General features: G+C 55.0%; 1 protein-coding gene across 1 annotated transcript in view; it reads right to left on the bottom strand.

Annotated features, from left to right (window-relative positions):
* Positions 1-4,155: 4,155 nt before the first annotated feature.
* Positions 4,156-15,522, bottom strand: part of LOC142922568 (microprocessor complex subunit DGCR8-like) — a 37,002-nt gene continuing 25,635 nt past the window's right edge. Inside the window, exons 5-6 of the mRNA XM_076063362.1 lie at positions 10,401-10,514; positions 4,156-4,282 (exon numbers count right to left, since the gene is read on the bottom strand). Coding sequence (XP_075919477.1) covers positions 4,199-4,282; positions 10,401-10,514 — 198 coding nt within the window. The 3' untranslated portion in view covers positions 4,156-4,198. The remainder of the gene's footprint in view (positions 4,283-10,400; positions 10,515-15,522) is intronic.

Genomic DNA, 15,522 nt, shown 5'->3' with positions numbered 1-15,522 from the left:
AGGTTCATAGCGCAGCGTAGCGCTAACCGCTACACTATCGTGACACACGTACACACACACACGTACACACACACACATACACACACACGTACACACACACATGTACACACACAGGTACACACACACGTACACACACACACGTACACACACACGTACACACACACACGCACGTACACACACACACACACGTACACACGTACACACACACAGTGTACTCACACACACACACACGTACACACACACGTACACACACACGTACACACACACGTACACACAGACACACACACACGTACACACGTGTACACACACACACGTACACACACACACACGTACACACACACACGTACACACACACACGTACACACACAGGTACACACACACGTACACACACACACGTACACACACACGTACACACACACACGTACACACACACACACGTACACACGCGGCCGGGCGTGGCAGGGTAAGTTGGCGAGTTAAAATTCAACCTTTATTCGCGAAATAAGCAGAAAATATTAAAAATATTAAGTGACAAACGACCACGATGATGATGATGATGACAGGGAGGATAAACGGGGATGGGCAAGTGCTGTATGAGTTCTACTACAGGGCTGGGGTGAGTGGGTGGGTGAGTGGGTGGGTGAGTGGGTGGGTGAGTGAGTGGGTGAGTGGGTGGGTGGGTGGGTGAGTGGGTGGGTGGGTGGGTGAGTGGGTGGGTGGGTGAGTGAGTGGGTGGGTGGGTGGGTGAGTGGGTGAGTGGGTGGGTGGGTGAGTGAGTGGGTGGGTGGGTGAGTGGGTGGGTGAGTGGGTGAGTGAGTGGCTGGGTGGGTGGGTGAGTGAGTGGGTGGGTGAGTGAGTGGGTGGGTGAGTGGGTGGGTGAGTGGGTGGGTGGGTGGGTGAGTGGGTGGGTGGGTGGGTGAGTGGGTGGGTGGGTGGGTGAGTGGGTGGGTGAGTGGGTGGGTGAGTGAGTGAGTGAGTGGCTGGGTGGGTGGGTGAGTGAGTGGGTGGGTGAGTGGGTGAGTGAGTGAGTGGGTGAGTGAGTGGGTGAGTGAGTGGGTGAGTGAGTGGGTGGGTGGGTGAGTGAGTGGGTGAGTGAGTGGGTGGGTGAGTGGGTGGGTGAGTGGGTGGGTGAGTTAGTGGGTGGGTGAGTGAGTGGGTGAGTGAGTGAGTGGGTGGGTGGGTGAGTGAGTGAGTGGGTGGGTGAGTGGGTGGGTGAGTGAGTGGGTGAGTGAGTGGCTGGGTGAGTGAGTGGCTGGGTGAGTGAGTGGCTGGGTGAGTGGGTGGGTGAGTGAGTGGGTGGGTGAGTGAGTGGGTGGGTGAGTGGGTGGGTGAGTGGGTGGGTGAGTGGGTGGGTGAGTGGGTGGGTGAGCGGGTGGGTGGGTGAACGGGTGGGTGGGTGAGCGGGTGGGTGGGTGAGCGGGTGGGTGGGTAAGTGAGTGAGTGGGTGAGTGGGTGAGTGAGTGGGTGGGTGGTGAGTGGGTGGGTGGGTGGGTGAGTGGGTGGGTGAGTGGGTGAGTGAGTGAGTGAATGGGTGGGTGAGTGAGTGGGTGGGTGGCTGAGTGGGTGGGTGGGTGGCTGAGTGGGTGGGTGAGTGGGTGGGTGGGTGGCTGGCTGAGTGGGTGGGTGAGTGGGTGGGTGGGTGGGTGAGTGGGTGGGTGGGTGAGTGAGTGGGTGAGTGAGTGGCTGGGTGAGTGGCTGGGTGAGTGGGTGAGTGGGTGGGTGAGTGAGTGGGTGAGTGAGTTGGTGAGTGAGTGGGTTAGCGAGTGAGCGAGTGGCTGGGTGAGTAGTGAGGTGGTGAGTGAGTGGGTGAGTGAGTAACGAGGTGGTGAGTAACGAGGTGGTGAGTAACGAGGTGGTGAGTAACGAGGTGGTGAGTGGTGAGTAACGAGGTGGTGAGTAACGAGGTGGTGAGTGGTGAGTAACGAGGTGGTGAGTAACGAGGTGGTGAGTAACGAGGTGGTGAGTGGTGAGTAACGAGGTGGTGAGTAACGAGGTGGTGAGTAACGAGGTGGTGAGGTGGTGAGTAACGAGGTGGTGAGTGGTGAGTAACGAGGTGGTGAGTGGTGAGTAACGAGGTGGTGAGTGGTGAGTAACGAGGTGGTGAGTAACGAGGTGGTGAGTGGTGAGTAACGAGGTGGTGAGTAACGAGGTGGTGAGTAACGAGGTGGTGAGTGGTGAGTAAAGAGGTGGTGAGTAACGAGGTGGTGAGTAACGAGGTGGTGAGTGGTGAGTAACGAGGTGGTGAGTAACGAGGTGGTGAGTAACGAGGTGGTGAGTGGTGAGTAACGAGGTGGTGAGTAATGAGGTGGTGAGTAACGAGGTGGTGAGTAACGAGGTGGTGAGTGGTGAGTAACGAGGTGGTGAGTAACGAGGTGGTGAGTAACGAGGTGGTGAGTAACGAGGTGGTGAGTAACGAGGTGGTGAGTAACGAGGTGGTGAGTGGTGAGTAACGAGGTGGTGAGTGGTGAGTAACGAGGTGGTGAGTAACGAGGTGGTGAGTAACGAGGTGGTGAGTGGTGAGTAACGAGGTGGTGAGTAACGAGGTGGTGAGTGGTGAGTAACGAGGTGGTGAGTAACGAGGTGGTGAGTGGTGAGTAACGAGGTGGTGAGTGGTGAGTAACGAGGTGGTGAGTAACGAGGTGGTGAGTAACGAGGTGGTGAGTAACGAGGTGGTGAGTAACGAGGTGGTGAGTGGTGAGTAACGAGGTGGTGAGTAACGAGGTGGTGAGTAACGAGGTGGTGAGTGGTAACGAGGTGGTGAGTAACGAGGTGGTGAGTAACGAGGTGGTGAGTGGTGAGTAACGAGGTGGTGAGTAACGAGGTGTTGAGTGGTGAGTAACGAGGTGGTGAGTGGTGAGTAACGAGGTGGTGAGTAACGAGGTGTTGAGTGGTGAGTAACGAGGTGGTGAGTGGTGAGTAACGAGGTGGTGAGTAACGAGGTGGTGAGTAACGAGGTGGTGAGTAACGAGGTGGTGAGTAACGAGGTGGTGAGTGGTGAGTAACGAGGTGGTGAGTAACGAGGTGGTGAGTGGTGAGTTACGAGGTGGTGAGTAACGAGGTGGTGAGTAACGAGGTGGTGAGTGGTGAGTAACGAGGTGGTGAGTAACGAGGTAGTGAGTAACGAGGTGGTGAGTGGTGAGTAACGAGGTGGTGAGTAACGAGGTGGTGAGTGGTGAGTAACGAGGTGGTGAGTAACGAGGTGGTGAGTGGTGAGTAACGAGGTGGTGAGTAACGAGGTGGTGAGTAACGAGGTGGTGAGTAACGAGGTGGTGAGTGGTAACGAGGTGGTGAGTAACGAGGTGGTGAGTGGTGAGTAACGAGGTGGTGAGTAACGAGGTGTTGAGTGGTGAGTAACGAGGTGGTGAGTGGTGAGTAACGAGGTGGTGAGTAACGAGGTGTTGAGTGGTGAGTAACGAGGTGGTGAGTGGTGAGTAACGAGGTGGTGAGTGGTAACGAGGTGGTGAGTGGTGAGTAACGAGGTGGTGAGTGGTGAGTGGTAACGAGGTGGTGAGTAACGAGGTGGTGAGTGGTGAGTGGTAACGAGGTGGTGAGTAACGAGGTGGTGAGTGGTAACGAGGTGGTGAGTGGTGAGTGGTAACGAGGTGGTGAGTGGTGAGTGGTGAGTAACGAGGTGGTGAGTGGTGAGTGGTAACGAGGTGGTGAGTGGTAACGAGGTGGTGAGTGGTAACGAGGTGGTGAGTGGTGAGTAACGAGGTGGTGAGTGGTGAGTAACGAGGTGGTGAGTGGTAACGAGGTGGTGAGTGGTAACGAGGTGGTGAGTGGTGAGTAACGAGGTGGTGAGTGGTGAGTGGTAACGAGGTGGTGAGTGGTAACGAGGTGGTGAGTGGTAACGAGGTGGTGAGTGGTAACGAGGTGGTGAGTGGTGAGTGGTAACGAGGTGGTGAGTGGTAACGAGGTGGTGAGTGGTAACGAGGTGGTGAGTAACGAGGTGGTGAGTGGTGAGTGGTAACGAGGTGGTGAGTGGTAACGAGGTGGTGAGTAACGAGGTGGTGAGTGGTGAGTGGTAACGAGGTGGTGAGTGGTAACGAGGTGGTGAGTGGTAACGAGGTGGTGAGTAACGAGGTGGTGAGTGGTGAGTAACGAGGTGGTGAGTGGTGAGTGGTAACGAGGTGGTGAGTAACGAGGTGGTGAGTGGTGAGTGGTAACGAGGTGGTGAGTAACGAGGTGGTGAGTGGTATCACATATCCACAGTACACAGTGGCTCGCTGCCCGGGATCTCGGCCTCCCTCATGGTCATGGTCGGCCTGCGACGTGTCTCCTCCTGTGCAGACACAGACACAGAGAGAGACACGGAGAGACACAGAGACAGTGAGAGACACAGTGAGAGACACACTCACAGTGAGAGACACACACAGTGAGAGACACGGAGAGACACACACAGTGAGAGACACAGTGAGACAGTGAGACACAGACACACACAGTGAGAGACACGCACAGTGAGAGACACGGAGAGACACACACAGTGAGAGACACGGAGAGACAGTGAGACACAGTGAGAGACACGCACATTGAGAGACACGGTGAGACACAGAGACACGGTGAAACACAGAGACACGGTGAGAGACAGAGAGAGACACGGAGAGACACAGAGACACGGTGAGAGACACAGACACAGAGAGAGACACGGAGAGACACACACAGTGAGAGACACGGAGACACAGAGACATGGTGAGAGACACGGAGAGACACAGTGAGAGACAGTGAGAGACACAGAGACACGGTGAGAGACACAGACACGCACAGAGAGAGACACGGAGAGACACAGAGACACAGAGACACGGTGAGAGACACAGACACGCACAGAGAGAGAGACACGGAGGGACACAGAGACACGGTGAGAGACACAGACACGCACAGACAGAGACACAGAGACACGCACAGTGAGAGACACGGAGAGACACAGAGACACGCACAGTGAGAGACACAGAGAGACAGTGAGAGACACAGTGAGAGACACAGACATGCACAGTGAGAGACACAGTGAGAGACACGGAGAGAGACACAGTGAGAGACACACACAGTGAGAGACACACACAGTGAGAGACACAGTGAGAGACACAGTGAGAGACACAGAGTGAGAGACACGGAGAGACACAGAGACACGGTGAGAGACACAGACACGCACAGAGAGAGACACGGAGAGACACAGAGACACAGACACGCACAGTGAGAGACACGGAGAGACACAGAGACACAGACACGCACAGTGAGAGACACGGAGAGACACAGAGACACGCACAGTGAGAGACAGAGAGACAGTGAGACACAGAGACACGCACAGTGAGAGACAGAGAGACACAGTGAGATACACAGTGAGAGACACGGAGAGACACAGAGACACGCACAGTGAGAGACAGAGAGACACAGTGAGATACACAGTGAGAGACACGGAGAGACACAGTGAGACACAGTGAGAGACACGCACAGTGAGAGACACAGAGAGACACACAGACACAGTGAGAGACACGGAGAGACACAGTGAGACACAGTGAGACACAGTGAGAGACACAGAGAGACACACACAGACAGTGAGAGACACGGAGAGACACAGTGAGACACAGTGAGACACAGTGAGAGACACGCACAGCGAGAGACACGGAGAGACACAGTGAGAGACACAGTGAGAGACACACACACACACAGAGAGACACAGTGAGAGACACTCACAGTGAGAGACACGCACAGTGAGAGACACAGTGAGAGAGACACACAGTGAGAGACACGCACAGTGAGAGACACTCACAGTGAGAGACACGCACAGTGAGAGACACAGTGAGAGACACTCACAGTGAGAGACACACACAGTGAGAGACACACACAGTGAGAGACACACACACAGAGAGACACAGTGAGAGACACTCACAGTGAGAGACACGCACAGTGAGAGACACTCACAGTGAGAGACACTCACAGTGAGAGACACACACAGTGAGAGACACACACAGTGAGAGACACACACAGTGAGAGACACAGTGAGAGACACACACAGTGAGAGACACACACACAGAGAGAGACACAGTGAGAGAAACTCACAGTGAGAGACACGCACGGTGAGAGACACAGTGAGAGACACACACAGTGAGAGACACAGTGAGAGACACAGTGAGAGACACAGTGAGAGACACGCACAGTGAGAGACACAGTGAGAGACACGCACAGTGAGAGACACTCACAGTGAGAGACACAGTGAGAGACACAGTGAGACACAGTGAGAGACACACACAGTAAGAGACACAGTGAGAGACACAGTGAGAGACACGCACAGTGAGAGACACAGTGAGAGACACAGTGAGAGACACTCACAGTGAGAGACACAGTGAGAGACACAGAGACACAGTGAGAGACACGGTGAGAGACACGGAGAGACACAGTGAGAGACACTCACAGTGAGAGACACGGAGAGACAGTGAGACACAGTGAGAGACACAGTGAGAGACACGGAGAGAGACAGTGAGACACAGTGAGACACAGAGACACAGTGAGAGACACGGAGACACAGACACAGTGAGACACAGTGAGAGACACGGAGAGAGTCACAGTGAGAGACACAGAGACACGGTGAGAGATAGTGAGACACAGAGAGAGACACAGAGAGAGACACACACAGACACAGTGAGAGACACGGAGAGGCAGAGACACAGTGAGAGACACGCACAGAGAGAGACACAGAGAGAGACACAGTGAGAGACACACAGTGAGAGACTCACAGTGAGAGACACAGAGACACAGAGAGACACGCACAGTGAGAGAGACAGTGAGAGAGACAGTGAGACACACACAGTGAGAGACACAGTGAGAGACACAGTGAGAGACACAGTGAGAGACACAGTGAGAGACACTCACAGTGAGAGACACAGTGAGAGACACTCACAGTGAGACACACACAGTGAGAGACAGAGACACAGTGAGAGACACAGTGAGAGACACAGTGAGAGACACTCACAGTGAGAGACACAGTGAGAGACAGAGACACAGAGAGAGACACAGTGAGACACACAGGGAGAGACACAGGGAGAGACAACAGTGAGAGACACAGAGACACAGTGAGAGACACAGTGAGAGACACAGTGAGAGACAACAGTGAGAGACACAGAGACACAGTGAGAGACACAGTGAGAGACACAGTGAGACACAGAGACACAGTGAGAGACACGGAGACACAGACACAGTGAGACACAGTGAGAGACACGGAGAGAGTCACAGTGAGAGACACAGAGACACGGTGAGAGATAGTGAGACACAGAGAGAGACACAGAGAGAGACACACACAGACACAGTGAGAGACACGGAGAGGCAGAGACACAGTGAGAGACACGCACAGAGAGAGACACAGAGAGAGACACAGTGAGAGACACACAGTGAGAGACTCACAGTGAGAGACACAGAGACACAGAGAGACACGCACAGTGAGAGAGACAGTGAGAGAGACAGTGAGAGACACTCACAGTGAGAGACACAGTGAGAGACACTCACAGTGAGACACACACAGTGAGAGACAGAGACACAGTGAGAGACACAGTGAGAGACACAGTGAGAGACACTCACAGTGAGAGACACAGTGAGAGACAGAGACACAGAGAGAGACACAGTGAGACACACAGGGAGAGACACAGTGAGAGACAACAGTGAGAGACACAGAGACACAGTGAGAGACACAGTGAGAGACACAGTGAGAGACAACAGTGAGAGACACAGAGACACAGTGAGAGACACAGTGAGAGACACAGTGAGAGACACAGTGAGAGACACTCACAGTGAGACACAGTGAGAGACACAGTGAGAGACAGAGACACAGTGAGAGACACAGTGAGACACAGTGAGAGACACAGAGACACAGTGAGAGACACGGTGAGAGACACGGAGAGACACAGTGAGAGACACTCACAGTGAGAGACACGGAGAGACAGTGAGACACAGTGAGAGACACAGTGAGAGACACGGAGAGAGACAGTGAGACACAGTGAGACACAGAGACACAGTGAGAGACACGGAGACACAGACACAGTGAGACACAGTGAGAGACACGGAGAGAGTCACAGTGAGAGACACAGAGACACGGTGAGAGATAGTGAGACACAGAGAGAGACACAGAGAGAGACACACACAGACACAGTGAGAGACACGGAGAGGCAGAGACACAGTGAGAGACACGCACAGAGAGAGACACAGAGAGAGACACAGTGAGAGACACACAGTGAGAGACTCACAGTGAGAGACACAGACACAGAGAGAGACACAGTGAGAGACACAGTGAGACACACAGTGAGATACACACAGTGAGACACACAGTGAGATACACACAGTGAGAGACAGTGAGAGACACACAGAGACACAGTGAGAGACACGGTGAGAGACACGGAGAGAGACACGGAGAGAGACACGGAGAGAGACACGGAGAGACACAGTGAGAGACACACACAGTGAGAGACACACACAGTGAGAGACACACAGTGAGAGACACACACAGTGAGAGAGACACAGTGAGAGACACACACAGTGAGAGACACACACAGTGAGAGACACACAGTGAGAGACACAGTGAGAGACACACACAGTGAGAGACACACAGTGAGAGACACACACAGTGAGAGACACACACAGTGAGAGACACAGTGAGAGACACACAGTGAGAGACACACACAGTGAGAGACACACAGTGAGAGACACACAGTGAGAGACACAGTGAGAGACACACAGTGAGACACACAGTGAGAGACACACAGTGAGAGACACACAGTGAGAGACACACACAGTGAGAGACACACACAGTGAGAGACACACACAGTGAGAGACACAGTGAGAGACACAGTGAGAGACACACAGTGAGAGACACACAGTGAGAGACACACAGTGAGAGACACACAGTGAGACACAGTGAGAGACACACACAGTGAGAGACACACACAGTGAGAGACACACAGTGAGAGACACACACAGTGAGAGACACACAGTGAGAGACACACACAGTGAGAGACACGGAGAGACACACACAGTGAGAGACACACACAGTGAGAGACACGGAGAGACACACACAGTGAGAGACACACACAGTGAGAGACACGGAGAGACACACACAGTGAGAGACACACACAGTGAGAGACACAGTGACACAGTGAGAGACACACACAGTGAGAGACACACACAGTGAGAGACACACACAGTGAGAGACACACACAGTGAGAGACACACACAGTGAGAGACACACACAGTGAGAGACACACAGTGAGAGACACACAGTGAGAGACACACAGTGAGAGACACACAGTGAGAGACACACAGTGAGAGACACACACAGTGAGAGACACACAGAGACACAGTGAGAGACACAGTGAGACACAGTGAGAGACACAGTGAGAGACACGGAGAGAGACACGGAGAGAGACACGGAGAGAGACACGGGACACAGTGAGAGACACAGTGAGAGACACACATAGTGAAAGACACTCACCCACCTACCCACACCCACCCCTAACCACACCCACCCACACACACCCCCCCACCCTACCCACCCACACCCACCCACACCCACCCACCCTACCCAACACCCACACCCACCCAACGCCCACACACACCCCCACCCACACAAACCCCCACACACACACCCACACACACACACACCCCCATACACACACCCACACCGACACACACCCACACACACGTACACACACCCACACACACCCAACACCCACACACACACACACCCCCACACCCACCCACCCCCACCCACCCACCCACACACCCACCCACACCCCCACCCACACCCACAAACCCACCCACCCACACACACCCACACACACCCCCACCCACACCCCCACCCCCACCCACACCCCCACCCACCCACCCACACCCCCACCCACACCCACACACCCACACACCCCCACCCACACACCCCCACCCACACCCACCCACACACACCCACCCACCCACCCACACCCCCACCCACACCCACCCACACACCCTACCCACCCACACACCCACCCACCCACACACACCCACACACACACCCACACACCCCCACCCCACCCACACACACCCACACACCCTACCCACCCACACACCCTACCCACCCACGCCCCTACCCACCCACGCCCCTACCCACCCACACCCCCCCACCCACACCCCCACCCACACACACCCACCCACACACACCCCAACCCACCCACACACCCACCCACACACCCAACACCCACACCCACACCCTCACACCCACCCACACACATACACCCACCCACACACCCACACACCACCCACCCACACACCCACACCCACCCCCACACACACACCCACCCACACCCACACACCCACCCACACCCACACACCCACCCACACACCCACCCACCCACACACCCACCCACACACCCACCCACACCCCCACCCACCCTCTTCTGAGCCAGTTTGTGCATCTCGTCGCGCAAGCGATTCAGGATGTGCAGGTTGGGTTTGTTCTTGCGGCTGAACTGCTGCAGGTCGAGCACGCTCCGGTCAGCTACCTCCTGGACGGCACACACAGGCACAGGTAAAGCTCCCCCAGGTAGCCTCTAGCAGGGCTGCAGGGGCAAGTGCTGCTAGTAGTAGCGAGTAGCACCAGCAATAACGTACACACACAGACAAAGCTCCCCCAGGTAGCCTCCTGCAGGGCTGTAGGGGCAAGTGATGTCACTTGTGAGTAGCACCACCTATGATGCACACACAGACAAAGCTCCCCCAGGTAGCCTCTAGCAGGGCTGCAGGGGCAAGTGCTGTTAGCTAGCGAGTAGCACCACCTATGATGTACACACAGACAAAGCTCCCCCAGGTAGCCTCCTGCAGGGCTGCAGGGGCAAGTGCTGCTAGTGGCGAGTAGCACCACCTATGATGCACACACAGCTAAAGCTGCCCCAGGTAGCCTCTAGCAGGGCTGTTCGTGACACACTACATGCGAGTGACACACACACCATGTGACACACACCGTGATACACACCGTGACACACACGCACATACCATGACACACACACAATGAAACACAGACATAATACACACACACGCATGCCGTGACACACACACAGTGACACACACACACAGTGACACACACACACAGTGACAAACACACACACACACCGTGAGACACACACACACACTGTGACACACACACACAGTGACACACACACACACACCGTTACACACAACAACAACAACAACCGCCATTCGCCACTAAGTGGCGGTGACGTCACCACGACGCTTGTGCCAGGCTATGTGCACCCTGAGGCCACGTGAAGTGTCGAACGCCCGCTGGCAGGAGGTCACGGGGCAGACCCAGGTGCCACGGGTCGACTGACTGAGATGACTGGCTGATGCACCACCTGTGCCCCCTACTGTGCCAACCTGCTGTGCTTTAGCCACCCGGCGCTCCGCTCGTTGTTGTGAGCATCGCTCCTCCGCCCTCCGTTGTTGTTGGAGGGCGACTGCCTCCAACTGCCCAGTAGCATCCTTCACGAGCCTCCTCCACAGAGGCCGATCTTGACACCGCTGGTACCAGTCATCGGCAAGTCCACTCAGCTCCACGTCCTCCTGTACCACATCACTCCATCTCTTCTCTAGCCCGTGCCGCGCCCGTTTAGCCCCCTCAATCCGGCCAAACAAAAGCTGTTTCGGCATGCGGTGGCTGGGCATGCGGGCTACATGACCCAGCCATCGCAGCCTTGCCTGCCGGAGGAGCTCACCGATGGGACCCTGCCCAGATCTTTCAAGGATTTGTGAGCTCCTCACACAATCCAGTCTGGTTAAACCCAGGATGGATCGTAGGCAGGCCAGCCTAAATGTTTCTAACCGGCGAAGATGTTCCATTAGGGGGGTCCACGTTTCGCAAGCGTAGAGAAGGGAGGGAATGACCGTGGCCGAGAAGACCTGAAGCTTAGTGCGGAGCGACAGACCAGGTAGCTTCCACACAGCGTTACGCAACCGATGAAAAGATATTGCCGCTCGACTGATTCGGAGTGAGACCTCTGCTGTTAAACTGGAGCCAGTCATAAGCACACTGCCCAGGTATGGGAAACTCTCCACTCTCTCCACAACTGCCCCATCACCGATTGGGAGTTGTGGAGGTGGAGTGTCCGATGGTACAAAATACCCAGGCAGGTGCTTAGTTTTGGTGGGGCTGATGGTAAGGCCCCACCTCTTAGTGGCACGCTCCAGTCTCAGCAGCAGCGTCTCCAACTCCTCCTCTGACTGAGCAGCTATTACCAAGTCATCAGCATACATAACGTGGTTGAGCAATAGGGAGCCATCCCTTGACCGCACCCGGGCATCGATTAGCCTCCCATTATATCTGTACCATATGGAGATTCCCCCGGTACAGCTATTGAAGGCTTCACGAACTACGTGGTCAAAATAGATGTTAAATAATGTGGGAGCCAGAGGACATCCCTGTCGCACCCCAAGGTGTACAGGGAATGGCTCTGACTCCCGGCCACGTAGTTTTACCCGGGCCCGCTCACCATCATGAAGGTCCTTAATGATCGTGAGCAGAGGGTCAGGTACTCCAAAAGCACGAAGAACGACCCAGAGCCCAGGCCTACTGATGGTATCATAGGCCTTGACCAGGTCAATAAAGCAGAGATGTAGGTCTTGTTGGAATTCCCTACACCTCTGCTGTAGCAGACGGACAGAAAATATGGCATCTGTGCAGGACCGCCCTTTCCTGAAACCGCATTGGGGCTCCGCAAGCCTCTCCTCAGCGTGCCTGGCAAGGCGATGCTGAATAATCCTTGCCAGGACCTTTCCCGGCACACTGAGGAGTGAGATGCCCCTGTAGTTGTTACAGTCTGTGCGGTCCCCCTTCTTAAAAAGGGGGACCACCAGGGCATCCTTCCAATCCTGCGGAACCCGTCCAGTGGTCCAGACTGTTGTTATGATGTCATATAGGGCAGTCTGTGCACAAACGCCACCCTCCCTCAGCATTTCGCTTGGGAGATCATCTCTGCCCGCTGCCTTTCCTGGTCTCAGACTCCGGATCGCCTTCAATACTTCATCAGCAGCTGGCACCTCAGCCAGCCACTCACAGGGGGTGACTTCATCCAATATTTGAGGCACCGCAGCCTCAGCAGGGTCATCCTCACTTTGTGCCACGATGTTTTCCTGGCTGAGGGATTTTCCCTCCCCCAGGACCTCACAGAAATGCTCAGCAAATCTGCGAACCTGTTCCTGGGGGTCGGAAATTGGATCACCGTTTTTTCCCCTAATGATGGTAATAGGTGTGGCGCTGCAGGTTACTTTTTTGATGGAGTTAAATAGAGATTTGTGATCACGGGCCACTGAGGCAGACTCGATCTCCTCAGCAACCCGCGACCACCACCCATCCTTGCAGCGCCTCACGGCTCTCCGAACCTCCGAGCGAAGGCTGCGGTAAGCCTCCTCATTCTCTGACGTGGGATTCTGTAGCCGATGACAGTGGGCCTGTCGCTTTTTCTCAACCATCGTGAACAACTCCTCTGTCATCCAGGGTGTCTGGGGAGGTCTGGACCGCGTACCCAAAGCAGCCATTGCAGCTGCATGAATCACAGTCCTAAACCTCGCCCATTTACCCTCGACATCAGGAGGAGTCGGGGACGATGCCAATCCCAGCCGCAAGCGATGATGAAATTCTCGCTTGCAACTTTCATCAGATAACTGAGACCAGGCCACTTTAGGTTGGAATGGGGTCCTGGGTGTACACCCACCACCGGAGTGGAAGAATGGCAGGCGCATCTTACAGATGACTAGTCGATGGTCAGAGGGCAGATCAGCTCCACGGTAGGTCCTGGTGTCAAGGACATGGGCTCGCATTCGCTGGTCCGTCACTATGTAGTCCAGCAGATGTTCTTGCTTGGACCCGGCATGCATCCATGATGTTGTGTGGATGCGCCGATGCCGGAACAGCGTGTTGGTAATTACAAGCCCATGGGCTGCACAAAAATCTAGCAGCCTCCTACCGTTGTTATTGAGCTGATCTGGCCCATGCCCTCCAATCACTCCAGACCAGGTGCCAGTATCATGACCAACTCGGGCATTGAAGTCACCCAACATGATGACTCTATCCCGAGGGGCCACTTTAGCCAGCACCTGTGACAGGAGGTCATAGAAGGCATCTGACTCATCGGCTTTGCCTGCATCCCTCCACGGATGTTCATCTTCGGTGGGGGCATAAGTAACCACGACCACCATTCCTCGCCTCCGGTTGATGGGAAGGCGAGCCCAAAGTAGCCTGGGGCTTACAGCTTCCCACACCTCACCGCCACGCTCCCACGCCCCCTTCATTCTTTTGTTCAAAAGAAGACCCACACCCTGTTGTTTGGCAGTCTGCTGCCCCGAGTAGAGGACTGTCCACCCCTCATGGTGGCAGGAGCCAGAGCCGGTCCACCGGACCTCCTGAATGCCGCATAGATCCAGGCGGTACCGGTCCAGCTCCCGACAGAGGAGTGGCAGCCTCTCCTCTGCAGTGAGCGTTCGAACATTCCACGTGGCCAACCGTAGTGGCTTTTCGTTGTTTCTGGAGTAGCCCCGAGGGTAGGTATTCAATCTCCTGGCTCCGCCAATTGGGGTTTGGCCAGGAGACGTCATAGACGCCTGGCCCCCCGGGGCCTCCGGCACAAGCTTAGTTGTTACATATTTCAGTTTAATTCGTAGTTTCGTGGTAATTAATTGAAGGTGGAGGGGTTACCAGCCCCTCGCACCCGTCCAGAGCCCCCGTTTAGCCCCTGTGGTGGACACATATGCCATGAGGGGAGGAGCCAATCAAAATTGGATCTCCCCCCACAGCGCTGTCCACGACAGAGTTGCCCGTCCGGCACCGCGAGGAGGTAGGGGGTTGTTTTGCCGTTACACACACACACCGTGACACACACACACACCGTGAGACACACACACACACACCGTGAGACACACACACGCCGTGAGACACACAGACACACACACAGTGACACACACACAGTGACACACACACAGTGACACACACACAGTGACACACACACACACAGTGACACACACACAAACAGTGACACACACAAACAGTGACACACACACACAGTGACACACACAGTGACACACACACAGTGACACACAGTGACACACACACACAGTGACACACACACACTGTGACACAGTGACACACACACACACAGTGACACACACACACAGTAACACACACACACACAGTGACACACACACAGTGACACACACAGTGACACACAGTGACACACACAGTGACACACAGTAACACACAGTGACACACACACAGTGACACACACACACAGTGACACATACCCACACAGTAACACACACACACCGTGACACACACACACAGTGACACACAGTGACACACACACAGTGACACACACACACAGTAACACACACACACACACAGTGACACACACACAGTAACACACACACAGTAACACACACACACTGTGACACACACAGTGACACACACACACACAGTAACACACATACACCGTGACACACACACAGTGACACACACACACACCGTGA

The sequence above is a fragment of the Petromyzon marinus genome, unplaced genomic scaffold (assembly GCF_048934315.1).
Source record: "Petromyzon marinus isolate PM22_M1 ecotype Great Lakes invasive population unplaced genomic scaffold, UKy_Petmar_22M1.pri1.0 PM_Scaffold_104, whole genome shotgun sequence".
NCBI lineage: Eukaryota > Metazoa > Chordata > Hyperoartia > Petromyzontiformes > Petromyzontidae > Petromyzon > Petromyzon marinus.
This window is presented reverse-complemented; position numbering and strand designations above follow the sequence as displayed.